The following is a 14,842-nucleotide window of genomic DNA, read 5'->3' as shown; positions in this document are numbered from 1 at the left end:
ACACAGTTGTAATGTTCACAGTGCCATAGACAAAATCAAAGGAATGAGAATTTAAAACGGGGTGGGGTAGGGGGACCTGTGGCCGTCCCAATGTTGCTGCTCCTATCATTCCTGACCATTGGCCATTCTGGCTGGGGGGAAATGGGGGCTGGAGTCCAGCAACATCTAGAAAGCCACAGGTTATCCACCCCAGATTGAGAATAATATCACAGCACCATTATATGAGGCCCCATTAGCTAAAGTGGTGCTTCAGGTTAAGAACAGTTTCAGGTTAAGAACGGACCTCCAGAACGAATTAAGTACTTAACCCGAGGTACCACTGTATATGCTGTTTATTAGGAGACACATCCCACTGGGTTCAGTGGGACTTAAACCAGAGTACAGTATATGTATCTAGGATTGCAGCTTTTCCTCATGCTTTTCCATCATAAAGTTCTGAACTATGGCCCTCCCTCCAGTTCTGCTTCTAGTTCACTTCCTGACATAGGCTTTGACGTGAGTCAAACTTTCAGAAAAGGTACAGTGGGAAAGTCCTAATAGGATCACCGCTGCAGCAAGTGTGTTTGGATACTCCCAACATCAAAGAAGCAGCGTGTTGTGACCATACATATGCTTTCTCTGTAAATCTGTATCAGCCCTCAAATCACAGGTGTCTCAAGGCTTCTTTACACGCAAGATTATTTCCTTCACACATATCATTCCCACAAAAGAAATTGCATAAATCCTGCATGTAGATCAGGCATGTCCAAAGTCCGACCTGGGGGCCACTTGCGGCCCCCAGGCTGGTTTCAAACAGCACCCCAGGCAATTTTGAAAAAGCAATCTCTTGCGGCCCCCGAGTGCCTGCTCACCAAATCCAAATAAGGAGCTACATCCGACTACAAGGCTTCACTAGGGAAGCAGACAAGGTGGATATGCTACTGATGGTGCTGGGAAGTTGAAAGTGCATGTGCTTACTTGCCATTAGAACATTCATTTACCAATGCTTGGTTAGAATGTGCCTTCTAACATAAAATGTGTTAAACCCAATACAAAACAGAGTGGCACTAATAAAGAAAAGTTCTAGGGTGGCAACAGAAAGCAAACTAAAAATGCTTTTGCAGTTCATCAAAACTATCCACCAATATCAAGTTATAGGAAAACTGGTGCTATTAACAGTGCTATTAATCCTTCTAGCTGGTTAATTGGTTTGGCAGCTACAGGAGAGCCATGAGATTCAGGTGAGAGTTGTGAGATGCCTTGTCAATCCCACCAGGTACAGTGGTACCTCGGGTTACATATGCTTCAGGTTACATACGCTTCAGGTTTCAGACTCCGCTAATGCAGAAATAGTACCTCGGGTTAAGAACTTTGCTTCACAATGAGAACAGAAATCGTGCTCCGGCGGCACGGCAGCAGCGGGAGGCCCCATTAGCTAAAGTGGTGCTTCAGGTTAAGAACAGTTTTAGATTAAGGACAGACCCCCAGAACGAATTAAGTTCTTAACCTGAGGTACCACTGTATATAAGAGGACGACCCGGCCTACCCAGGCCTCCGGCTGTCTGTCAAGCCGTGTGTCTCGAATAGCTCCCTGAGCACGTTTATAGTCGCTCTAGTGGACACGGTTGAGGTCGGCACCATCTCGAGCCACTTGGACTGAGAGTCGACCACTATTAGGAAGTGTTGGCCCTGAAAAGGCTCCACGAAATCCACGTGCACCCGGGGCCATGGGGACTGTGTGGACTCCCAGGACTGTACAGGCTCACAACGTTTCACCCAGCCCTCTATCTCCGCATCTATGCCTGGCCACCACACATAGCTACGGGCCAATGATGCCTTCATCCGGATGATCCCTGGGTGAGACACGTGCAGCCCTTCTAAGACCTTTTTTCTTAACGGGGGTGGGGGGCTCCTAAAAAAAACTGGCCCTCATGCTTGCTCACTTCATCAAATCTAGCCCTCTTTGAAAAAAGTTTGGGCACCACTGATGTAGATGATCTGAGCTAACACAGATACATAAGAGCCCTCTAGTGGTACAAAACCAGAGAGAGGAGGCTCCAATTTAAACAATGATAGCAGGAACATTTAGAGCACCATTTCTGCTGCTGTTGGAGCCTTTAGGAACTGCACCAGAATATGTGATAATGTGGGTGAGCATGTGAAAGGTTATCTGCTGCAGGATCTGTTCTGCTCTAGGGAAAATGAAAGCCCCTAGTTTCCACAGTGGGCGAGTATATTTCTGCAGCCACCACTCTCTCTCTCTCTCTCTCTCTCTCTCTCTCACACACACACACACACACACACACACAACCTCTCAAAGCAGCAGAAACATCCAGAGATGGCCCTGCTATTAAGCTGAATGAGGCAGCTGCCTCAGGTGGCAAATGTGGCGAGGTAGGGGATGTGTACAGTTCATGCCACATGACCACCTAAGCTAGCCCGCTGCCCTCAAGAACTATGTAAAATGCTGTCCCATTACCAGTTTTGAAGTAAAATTCAACAGCAGTCTGGCTGGATTGTAGAAGGAACTACCATCTTTGCCTCAGGCAGCAAAATGCCTTGGGCTGGTCCTGTGGGGCACAGGGGTAGAAACTGAACATCGGCACACACACTCTCTTTCTGTTGGAGTACTTGTGCTAGAACAGTGGGGCATGAATCATATGCTGTGTGGTTTGCTGGAGCTGTCCCCCTGACACTGGCGCCACCAATACTTGGATGGGCCTGAGATAGGGCAAGGCAACAGCAAGGTTAGCACCACATGGGTTCACCAACAGGAGTGTCGCCAGGCAATCTGATGCATTTACTGGTGCATCCACACAGCCCCAACCTTACCGCCTGCCTGGCTATACACTACCAGACACCCCACTATAACTGCGATAAATCTGGTTGCTATTTCCTGTACTTAGCACTCTTATGACTTGGCTGCCAGTAAATATTTATTAATATTCATACCTGACTGCACTTTTCATTTCTGACTGGGGCTTATGCATGGAGAAGGGGATTTGTTTCCACAATACATTGCATTGAGGATAAAATAAAGGAGCTGCAATAGTATATGTGATATTTTATTGTGTAAATCCTTAGCTTCTAGTATCAATCATATCAGCTTTAAATTAAAAAGTTCCAGAGAACTGTTAAACCTGAAAATAAGCTTACTTTGGAGGGCAAGGTAATCTTTGATCGCTCCAGTGTTCCCTCTGACATTCTGCATTTAATTTAGTGCGGATAAATGAAATTTTTGCCGAGCTGCATATTTCAACAACACGATTTTTCCTGAATTTTTAGGGCAACTTATTTTGTGATAAAGTGTTTGCAGAAAGCTACATATCACTGTGAAAGAGATCCCGATATGGTCAGGATTTATTATTAAAAGGCCAGTATGAGACCTTTTAAAGATGCTGAAAGGGCTGGAGGCAGAATGATGCCCCCCTTGCTTTCTGTTCTCAGTTAAAAGTTTGTTTGCCAATGCTGAAATAACCCCTCAAAGCATGAGGCCTGGGGCAATGGCACCCATTGCTTTGCGAAATCCATCACTTTTGCTGAATGTATGCTGTTCTGTTCCATTTGGAACGGTTTTGTGTCTTTCATAATTCTGTACCCTGCCCTGGAATCTTGTGGTGAAGGGTGGGTAAAAAAAAATACTACAAATAAATAATACTTAAATGCAACTGAAATTTATTATCTAGAAGTCTGACAGATTATAGCAAGAATAGTGATGAATGATATACTCTAAGACAAATGCCAACAGGATTCTCTATGAAAGCAAATTATGTATTTCCAAGTTCATTTTCAAGATCAGGAGCATCAATGAGTCAGAAGAGGAGGGAATAGACAGCTTCTTTAAATCTTCATTTGGTCTATATTGCCGGATATCTGCAAAACCATCTCGCAGAGACAATGCAGAAGTCAGAAAAACTCACGGTCTGTGCAAAAGCCATGCTGCCTAATCTCAAGATACCAGATGTGCTTTCAATTCATCAAAACCATGGCAAATTGACTCTCTGACGAAACAACAAGTGCAGATGTGTTCTTAATCGCCCAAGACTGGCTTGTCTTCAATCATCCAGCATGGATTCTGCATGGATTCCACACTAACTTTATCTCTTCAGCAAAGACAGCAGCAGGGCATTTTTCATAGGTTCAGAGTGTGTAGCTTGGGATTTGTTTACGTTCCAGTTCCTTTGATCTTCCAGCTGCTCCCTGTTCCTTTACTGAATCTCCACAAATTTTCTTTACATACCTGTTTTCACTGTGGAGACTTACTGGCATGAGAAATTTCTCTGTGTGGATCTCCCTCACAGAACATATTGAGCCTGTACGTTGGAACAAACAACATCAATCAGCTGTGTGGTCCATGTTTTAACAATTTTCTTTCACTGTTGTGTATTTCCTTTTACAAAATAAGTTAATTTTACAGTTATTGCTGTTTTTACTTAATAATAATAATAATATTTTATTTGTATCCCGCCCTCCCCGGCTGAGACCAGGTTCAGAGTGGCTAACATCATAAAAACAACACAATATGCATAAAAACAGACATCAATTAATTAAAATACATCTTAAAATTAATTCAGACAAGTTAAAATCTGGGCAGGTGGCAATTATCAGGTTGGAAATGAGAGTGGTTAATACTTGCCAGGACCAACTGTTTCCACTGATCAGACAAGGACCTGTGAGTGGGTTGGGGGCCTCCTTCAGGCTTGTTTTATACAAAGGAAAGTAAGTCAAACTGCATCCTGCCCAAGGGCCTGGCGGAACAGCTCTGTCTTGCAGGTCCTGAGGAAAGATGTCAAATCCCGCAGGGCCCTGGTCTCTTGTGGGAGAGCGTTCCACCAGGCCAGGGCCATGGCTGAAAAGGCCCTGGCTCTAGTCGAGGCCAGTCTAATTTCCCTGGGGCCCTAAAAATAACAGCACTGACAAAGGACATGTTGGGGACTAGCAAGATGTTGACAAGGGTGCACTGGGGGGAAGGGACTGAAGTCTGACTCAGGAGAGGGGATAAGTGGTTTGTGGGGACCTGTACCAGCCAGGAGGCAAGAATCAGAGGTATGGGATGCTTCAGAGCTGGTGGAAGAGGCACACCAGGCAAATGAAGGGCCGAGTGCTTCCTCACCCTCTCCTGAACCACTATCTCCCAGAACCAGGAGAGAATTGAAGAGGATGGAGCAGAGGCATTTCCCACAAGGACATTGCCTCAGGCTGAGTGTATGCAGGCCTTTGGGGGAAGGTACCAAAACTGGTGGAAGGGAAGTGGTCCCCTGTTGCTGCAACTGCCCCATAACTGAATACCTGGGAATACCTGCCTAGATGCTACACAGGTGTGTGTAAGTATTCAGAGCTGTAGAAGTGGCTGTAAATGTTATCTTTGACAATTAAGACTACAGTACAACTCCCATCAGTCCCAGCCAGGAGAGTATTTTTTTTTAATTTTTTTTTTTACAGTAACTGGGCAAGTTTCCTGGTTAGGGAGATTGGATGTCCAGAATGGTCAAGAGAATATTTGCTTGCAGCCAAACTAAGTATGCAGAGATTTCTGAAATGCAATTTGGTTCAGAAATAGAGGAGTGATAGAGAAGTATTCCCCACCCCTGCTCTGCTGTGATTCGGAGGAAAGCTGGGGTAGAAAATTTTCTGTGGAAAACATTCCATTTTCAGATATAAATCACCCTAATTAGCATAGGACAAGTTTCCAGAAAAGTTAGCAATTCAAAATTTTCAAGAAAACTGCCACCGCTTAGGCATCACTTCTTCCAACTCTTCTCAGCCAGGAGTTGTCCAAAGTGCCAGCACAGCAAGCGCTTTCAGCTAACAAATTTACTTCTTCCATCTACTGAAAGCTCTAGAAATGCAAACTTTATGAAATGTGTCAGCAGTGAATTCCATGATGGCAAAAACAAAATAGTTAGAGGGCTCTTTATATAGCTATAGCTATGGCAATTCCAGCCGGTGGCAGATGTCCTTGTCTCATGACTCTTCCAAGTGGGTTTTTTTTTAAAATATTATTTTTAAGGAACATATGGTGCACACCACAAAATAAATAAATGGGTTTTTTTTTCCTAGGGGGAGGTGAAAGCCTCCAGTGGTTTGATTATTACAAAGACTACCAAAAAATAAGTTTTACCTTTGTTAGAGGGGGGCAACCCTGTGCAAACCTTTGTTAGGCTCGAAGCTGTGTTTTGTGTTGTCTCCTTCCATCACCTCAGAAACAAACATGAATAATTAGCATACTTAAAAGAGAGACCATATGCCCAGGATTCCTGCTCTTGGCTTTCAGCTTCATAGCTCCAGCTCTTAACGTTGTTCAGTCCTCTGAGGCACTAGCAATTGGATATAATCCCCTTCTGTGTGTTCCTTGTTGCCGCCAATATCTCCGCTCCCTATAGAACCTTCACAGTTCATTTCCTTCTGGCAAAAGTGGCTCACGTTTATTGCTTCTCTAGCTCTGTAGTCCTTATTTAGGAACAGAGGAAAAGAAGAAACTGCCAGTCCTGGGAACATCTGCAGGTGCCCTACCAATGAACTATGGTCTTTCCTCAAATTTACAGGAAGCCTTAAATAAAAGACTTATGTGCCACTTTTGAGAATAAACTCTTTCAAAATGGCATGCCATAAAACACTTAAACACAGCTCTGTTTGTACTTCCCTGTTTAGTGTGCCCTTGGTGGCACACTCAAGTTTGCCTGATGTTTGAAATGGTCCCAGAGCAGCAGTCTAAGAGCTGTAACAAAGTAGTATTAGTCTATGACTATCCAATGCCTACAATAGCCCTGTGGTTACACTTCCATGCAGAGGGCAGGAAAAGTGGGCAGTCATGTGCTCCCTAACAGCTCAACATAAAAGGTTGCAATGACCTAGGAGTAAGAAGCTCACTTCTGAATTAAGAATGAATAGATTTGTGCTGGGTTCTGCTGTAACACCACACTTTGTTTTAATGTCTGACCCGCCCCCAAGCCAGCACAGAAATTGTGGTTTGATGGGAACAAAATAGGAACAGAAACCACAGCTTGAAGCTGTTTTACATAACACTGTACCAAATGAGGTTTACCATTTTGTCTGAACTCACAGGCCTGACAATCCAGATAGGTCCTTTGTACCATGGAGATGGGAGTCAACTTACGAAGCAAAGTGCTGGGCAGATAGAAAACAGATATACGACTCCAAACCATAGCTTTCCTGTTGTATGTCTGTAACTTATATTAGCACAGTGGTACCTCGGGTTACATACGCTTCAGGTTACAGACTCCACTAACCCAGAAATATTACCTCAGGTTAAGAACTTTGCTTCAGGGTGAGAACAGAACTCGTGCAGCGGCGGCACAGCGGCAGCAGGAGGCCCCATAGCTAAAGTGGTGCTTCAGGTTAAGAACAGTTTCAGGTTAAGAACAGACCTCCAGAACGAATTAAGTTCTTAACCCAAGGTACAAGCCATGGGTTTAGGGTACAGCTCAACCCATCCAAGGAACTTTCTACATATAAATTGTCTTCTAAGAAACTGAAATACAAGTTGTTGTCTTTTTTTAAAAAAAACACACATTGTGAATACATAAATGTACTTAAAATACCAATACACATTGCTATAATTCCTATAATTATCACACAACAATCACTAAGTCAACATTTACGTCACTCAAGAATTTGACTCGCCATCTCCTTTGAAGTCCTCTAAATGTAGAATCCATGTTTTACAGATTAAGTTTTTTTTAAAAAAAAAACTTCACATGACAAATTTCTCATAAGCAAGCAACTCCCCTGCAGAGAAAGAAAACTATGTACATTTTTTTCTAAGGAAAAAACAGTATGAGGACCTCTCTAAGGATTCCAGGGGAGAAGAGTGTCTAAGATTAGCTCACTATGATTTGTCTGATGCATCCTGTTTCAAACAAACTTCTGTTTCTTCAAGGATACAATATGAGTTCTAATCACCCACAGGAATATAATTGCTTAGAATTTATAGTCAAAAGGGTTGTTTAAAAAAAGCTTAATAGATTATTTTTTACCACTAAAGGCCAACACATATTATTCCTGACTGTTTTTGCAGCATGGTGCATACTTCATACATACCAGTAATTAGTAGCAGTAAATTGTAGGGTGAATTATTCCCCAAAGACTTCCATCCTTTCATCTTGTGGATGTTTTAACCACAAGAGAGCTTGCCCTTTCTAGCTGTCAATTAGTCATATATATATTTTCCACTTGATAGCTATTGCCACCATATATCATCTTCATTTTAACATCCATAGTAACTGTCAAAAGAAGTTCTGGGTTCAACTGATAAAATTCTTCATGGAAATTTCAGTTAATGGGTGGGCTGAATGTAAAGTTGTTGTTTTTTAAATTATTTAATTAAATCATGCTCCTCCCTTATAAATTACGTTCCCCCCAAAGACTCTTTTTATCGTCCCATTGATTTATTATTTTAATTCACTCTAAATACCAAAAAGAAAATAGCTGCTATTCTGCCTACCGTGTTTCAGTTTCATTTTTGTTCCGTATAAAAATTTACAGTTCCTTAAGTGGCCATCAAAGGCAAGGGGGGTGGGGGTGGAATTACATAGAAAAGCAACATTCATTTTAAGTTTAACCTGAGCCAAGAAATACATAGGTAACTTAATACAATGCTCCATTTAAAAGAGCAGGAAAGAAGCACAATAAATAGTAAAACATACATTCAGCAAAATCAAGTAATAGTGCTTCATTGCTACTGCATCATTTCAGCTATCAGGTTAGAAGGCTCCATGTTTAAATAAATCAATGTAGAAATGTAGCATATCAGGGAGGATATGTAAAGATATTCCTAGATTTGAAGCGCATCCATTCACCAGATCCTATTAAAACCAACACTTTCGAAAAAAGTACTGCAAGGCTGAATTATTTTTAACCTCAATACCATTTATTTATTTCTTCCGTTTTGCTTTCTGTTTCTTTGGTCACATAAGGCAATTAAAAAAATATTTATTATCTACATTGTACAGGCAGCAACCATTTTGCACCTGGGTGCAATTTCTGGCCCCTACACGGGTTGGTGGAGCATGCATAAGCCCATTTGCCTCCATTAACCCCCCATGCCCCCGTTTGCCCTCTTCTGGGTCCCAAAACATCCATGCATTGGTGGTCGCACATCAATTAGAGCCGTGCAAAATTGTTGCTGCCTTTAACTTTTCCAATTTTGCTTCAAATCGTTGTTTACTTAACGCAAGAATTCCAATCCCATGGATTTGAAAGTTATAGCCTAGCTTTCCCAGCTCATCAATACGGTTACTTATAGTTTTGATGCTTTTGTCCAGAACTAGAGGACTTTTCAGTATTAGATTAATGTTAATATTTGCCTGCAAGAGGCAATCTATTTTATCATTCAGGTTCTGTGGAGAAAGGTATAGAATGCGAAGGTGCTTAAGGACAAACATATCTGCCTCTATTTCAGTGCACCCATGAGACATCAGTTTCTCTTTCACATTTGCAAATGTCTTTTTTAGGTATTCATTAGAGAGATCCAGAACATCACCTCCTTGCCCATGCAACAGCGTTAGAAATTCCTTATTGCTCAGACTTAAAGATGACTGCAGAAACTGAACGTTTGCTTTCACTTGCTTGCTGCTCCGTAAGAGGATAAAGACATTTTTAGAAATTATCTGTTTTACAAAGTCATCTGGCTTTTCTCCACCTAGATCTAAATAGATGTCATTCAAGAGGCTTATCATTTGTTTATTGAGCTCTATACTGTTAGAAAACACCCTTGGAACTCTGGTCAGCATGTTGCCAAGGTCCTTAGAAGTCAGCCCAATAGAACAAAATAAGGTAATGTTCTTCTGCATGTTTTCATTATTCCCAGAACGGAAAAAGGATTCAGGGGAACGTTTCAGGATTGTTACAATTTCCATGTCGGTCATCAAAATGCTTCGCCAAATTTCCCAGCGTTCTTTCAGAGACTGGTGTGAGCGAGTGATGGCACGTGGATAACGTGAGATTATACTGGCAATGGCTTCTCTGTTAGCCCCTTTTCCTTGCAAAAAAATCTTCAGGCCATCTTCATTGGTGATCTGCCTCTTGAGAACACCAGGCTGTCGTTTTCTTACCATTTTGACATCCACGCCCATACCAGCCAGATTTTTCACTAAAATGTTGTTCTCCTTGTCCAATTCATCACTGGAGCTATCAATCTTAAGGCAAAGAAACCTAGTGGAATCCCCTCTGAATATAATGTCTGTAGACAACTTGATAAGCCAAGGTAAATTCATGTTGAAAAGCAGTTTATTGTTCATGTTCACCAGCCGTCTCATTGCGATGCTAACCGGGCACTGCAAATCTCTGAATAAAATTGTACTTCCAGTCAGTTCAGGATCTTTAAGTAAGAGACAAGGAGAGAGAATTATAATAAACTGTAAGGAAGCATTCATGAACAACCTGTTCATAACTTAATTTGTTTAACACATTTTAAAAGATTCATATTCATTGTGAGAATGAATTAAATGTTAGCAATCCCCTTCTAGATGGGTTATTATTATTTGTGTGGAGTGCCTATTGTATGGGTTAGAAACATCTGAGAACACTCCTTGGTGGAATGAAGGAGTACCAGAGAGGGGCGCATGAAATTCCACCCATCAATTTGCATTTCTTAGTACAGAAAGTATTGATCTGATGTATAGAGATCTCTCCTATTCTGATTAATTCAAGAGGGTTCTAGAAGGCTTTTTTTCTATGTGAAAAAAGAGGCAGGTTTTTGTTTGGGTTATATTCCTTCTGGGAAGCTGAGTACAGCTGGTTTAAACTGGTTGTTATCTTTCTGTCAAGGTTGTGCTGACTATAATAGTAAGACCAGGAGGAGCCTGGGTCATACTCATATTCTCTTTCTGTCCCTTTGTTCTGGTGTTCTGTATGCTATAGTGTTAAGGCTTAGTCTTATAAGCTTATAAGTTTTATTGTAAGTGCTACAGCTGGATTCTTTTTATGGACTGTGCCAATCCTGAATGTATTGGGTTTGTGACCATTATGCTCATTTGCCTTCAGTAGCAGGTAAAGCTACTGCCTGTGGTCTATTTTTTGGAATCTCTGCTAAGTGTTTAAGTTTTTTCCTCCCCAGTGGAAGAAGCTGGGCGACACCTTGTCTCCCCACCGCCAGCCTCCAAACCAGGTCGGGGAACAGCAGGATGGCGGTGCTCTGCCTCCCCGCTGTCCCCCGAGCTTGTGGGGCTCCCCAATATCTGCACGAAGCCCGGGGCATGCTGTGAAGCGCACCCCAGGCTTCGGGATGCAGGCTGCTATCCGCAAGCCTTGGGAGCCCGACGGGAACTCCCGCGGAGCTCCCAAGGCTTGCGGATAGCTTCCTGAAGCCTGGAGAGCGAGAGGGGTCCATGCGCACCGATCCCTCTCGCTCTCCAGGCTTCAGCGAAAGCCTGCATTCGCTCCATAGGACGCACACACATTTCCCCTTCATTTTTGGAGGGGAAAATGTGCATCCTATAGGGCGAAAAATACGGTACATTCTCAATGCAGAGGATCCAGACTAAGGGCGCAGTCCTAACCCCATTACTAATGGGAATTCTTAGTAAAATGGTTCAGATTTAAGTGTATATAAAATTGCAGCCACAGAATAATACAGTGGAACCTTGGTTCTCGAACTTAATCCGTTCCAAGGGTCTGTTCAACTCCCGAAACCGTTCAAAAACCAAGGTGCAGCTTCCGATTGGCTGCAGGAGCTTCCTGCACTCAAGTGGAAGATGTGTAGGACATTTGGCTTCCAAAAAACGTTTGTAAATTGGAACACTTACTTCTAGGTTTTCGGCGTTCAGGAGCCAAAACGTACGAGTACCAAGGCATTCAAGAACAAAGGTACGAATGTATACAACATTAGTCGTGTTAAGAGTAAACCCACTGAAAACAATGGACATAAGTAACAAAGGGTCTACAGTATGATTCAGTTAGCGTAGGGTGCACGCACGCTAATGAAATACTTTTAAGGAAAAGCAGTTTCCCCTCTTTTGCATCCTCCCAAAATGTTCTGCTGTAGTTCACTGCAGATGCACAATTCACACCAGCAAAAAGGAGCCACAGAATTATACATGAGTACGTACCCCCACATTTGGATGCTGGGAAAGACTCTAGCCAACCGATGTGGTGTCCTGACTGCTTGTCCCAATTGCATAGCACTCTCTGTTCATAATCAGGAGCTCACATGTTGGGCTTCATTTTCACACAATACATACTTGCTGGAAGGTAAAATATATGATGTTGTGGGTGAGACTAAATGCATAGCCCTGATCCTCACACTATAGTATTAATTCTGTGGTGGTCATATCAGTAGACTAGTTTTTATAAAGTGTTATGCATTAAACTGAGTGGCTACCAGAAAGGAATGTTTTGTTGCATTCTAAATTGTTGGCTTTGCATGCTTTTATATTATGATATCACATTATAAATGTACTAGGTTACCAGTAATCAATAAGTTTAATTAATACTACTACTAATTGGCACTTTAAGTGCAAGACAAACAATATTCAGATACATTAAAATAAATTCCTTAAATTGGAGCTTAGTGGTAGAGCACATGCTTTGGCACAAAAGGTCATGACTCCCTGCGTGTGGAAACAGGGCTGCAAAAGATTGGCCGTGACTCTGGAGACGCTCTGCTGAATACTCAACTGAGCTAAATGACCAATGGTCTGACTCTGTATGACAGCTACCTTCCTAAACCGCTTCCTCTGAGGAAAGGCATCATTCCCAAACACTGGATCTTCACCTCATTTACAGCCAGGTTCTGTACATGAGCGTGGCGGGGATGGGGGGGGGACAGCGGAGGCAGCCCCCTAAATCAAGTAAATAAATAAAAACATTTAACTGACCAATTGCATCGCAGTTAACTCAGTTTCTCCCCACCCCAGCATAATACCTGCTTTCACCTACAATAAATCCTGGCTACACCCATGGATCTGTATACGTTAACTCCGAAATAAAACCCGGCTTTATTCGGTTACAATTTATAGTACAAAGAGGCAACAGCAAATTTGGGGGCGCGGGGTGAAGCCGCGGGCGTGCACAGACATCTTCCCTCCAAAAAACAGCTTGCCTCTCACCCCATTGCTGAGACCCCTGGGGTGACTTGTAAGAAAGGCATTTTTTCCACAAACAAACGGGAAAATGGGGGTTTCACTTTTGAGTAGACATGAATGTTCAGGACTGCGCTGTCGCGGCGAAATCGGAAACAGGAAAACAAGCCTGAGCCCTAGGTTTGCTTAATGAAATATCAGCTCCCTCGAAATCAACAGCATTTTAATTTACGGCACGGATGGGAGTTTTAGTTTCCTTCAAAAATCTAGCATGAAATACACATTGCCCCTGAAGCGAACCTCCTTTTCTCTTCTTCCCCTCTGCCACCGCCTTCCCTATTTACTAGCCTCAGCTTTGCTAGCCTTAAGCCGCTAAAATCCTGCTTCCCAAAATGTAATCTTCGCGTTCTATGTCTGAGAAACTTTTAAAGGCGTTACAGACAATGCACAAGAGCGGGTTGCAGATAGTAGCGTGTTGCTCACCGCTGGCATTTGTGCGCTTCCTTCCTTGGGGAGGCGTGGAAAGTTGCAAGCGGAAAAAGCAGAAAGCGCCAAAGAGCACGCGCGTGCAGGAGGGGGAAAGCGCGATGGGTGTTTTACTTTTTTAGTGCTGCCATCTAGCAGAGAGGCCTCGGCCTGCCTTCCTTTTGCCGAAAAAGCGAACTACCAGGAGATGGCGGTATTAGACCAGATTCACACGTTCTTTGTTTCACGGTGTTCTCACGTTGCCGCAGGAAAAAGTAGTGACAAATTAACGCGTTCCTTTCTAATTTGTCATTAGAATCTGTTGATAATCTCGGCCTTCTGAGGTACTGCTTTGGGGCAAAGGAGCTGCTGCTGCTCTTTTAAGTTGTCTGTTGGTTGATTGATTGATTGATTAATCTGTTCTATGCAATGGAATGTGTATTGGTCTCCCCAGGCCCACACAGCAGCTTGTTTTAAAATAGGATATGTTTGGCTATTGCAGGGAAGCTCAGCAGATTATGTATGAATTTGAAGAGGCGGGCATGCTGGCATCACGTAGCCATTACACTGCCTCAATTCAGTGAGTTTTAAAATTCAGCGAATCAGTCTCATTATGATGTGTGTATGTTTTAGCGTTTCCGTGCACTGCTCTGGTTCGCCAGAAGCAGCTTAGTCATGCTGGCCACATGACCCGGAAGCTGTACGCCGGCTCCCTTGGCCAATAAAGCGAGATGAGCGCCGCAACCCCAGAGTCATCCGCGACTGGACCTAATGGTCAGGGGTCCCTTTACCTTTATGTTTGGGTTCAGAGGCATCATTATCATTACCATTATTATATTTGTACCCCACCCATCTGACTGGGTTGCCCCAGCCACTCTGGGTGGCATCCAGCATATACAAAACCATAATAAAACATTAAAAACTTCCCTATACAGGGCTGCCTTTAGATGCATTTATTCTAAAGGTTGTCTAGTTACTCATCTCCTTGACATTTGATAGGAGGGTGTTCTGCAGGGCGGGCACCACTACCGAGAAGGCCCTCTGCCTGGTTCTCTGTAACTTCACTTCTCGCAGTGAGGGAACCACCAGAAGACTTCTTCAGAATGCCTTTGAATGCCAATTCCTGGTGACAACAGCATGAGAGTGCCTCTGTGCTCATGTCTAGTTTATGGGCTTCCCACTGTGGGAAAATTTGACTGGACAGAACTCAAGTCCAGCAGTGCTCTTCTTATGTTCTTTAGTCGTCTGCTGTGTATAGAGGAAGTTTTTGTACACAGCAGCATACAGTCAGTTGGGACCTGTAATCTGAAGTGGTTCGGTCACAAGTTTACCACTGCAAGGTCCAAGACTGGAGAATT

General features: G+C 43.1%; 1 protein-coding gene across 2 annotated transcripts; it reads right to left on the bottom strand.

Moving 5' to 3' along the window:
- Positions 1-4,502: 4,502 nt before the first annotated feature.
- MTERF1 (mitochondrial transcription termination factor 1) lies at positions 4,503-13,946 on the bottom strand. Of its 2 annotated transcripts, none has more exons than XM_083580119.1 (2): positions 12,048-12,182; positions 4,503-10,318 (listed from the first exon to the last, which is right to left on the bottom strand). In XM_083580119.1, exon 2 carries the CDS (start codon positions 10,254-10,256, stop codon positions 9,099-9,101), a length of 1,158 nt encoding a protein of 385 aa, XP_083436245.1. In that variant the 5' UTR covers positions 10,257-10,318; positions 12,048-12,182; the 3' UTR covers positions 4,503-9,098. The 2 variants fall into 2 exon arrangements, with proteins under 2 accessions (XP_083436245.1, XP_083436246.1); XM_083580120.1 differs by lacking the exon at positions 12,048-12,182 and adding an exon at positions 13,503-13,946 and having other exon boundaries at positions 8,848-10,318.
- Positions 13,947-14,842: the final 896 nt, after the last annotated feature.

The sequence above is a fragment of the Podarcis filfolensis genome (assembly GCF_964270895.1).
Source record: "Podarcis filfolensis genome assembly, chromosome: 12".
NCBI classification, from domain to species: domain Eukaryota; kingdom Metazoa; phylum Chordata; class Lepidosauria; order Squamata; family Lacertidae; genus Podarcis; species Podarcis filfolensis.
Note: the sequence above shows the minus strand (reverse complement) of the source record. Positions and strands in the feature narration are given on the sequence as shown.

What these genes read in the sequence shown, in the direction of transcription:
- MTERF1 (XM_083580120.1), bottom strand. Translation starts at nt 10,256, where the DNA reads ATGAGACGGCTGGTGAACATGAACAATAAACTGCTTTTCAACATGAAT.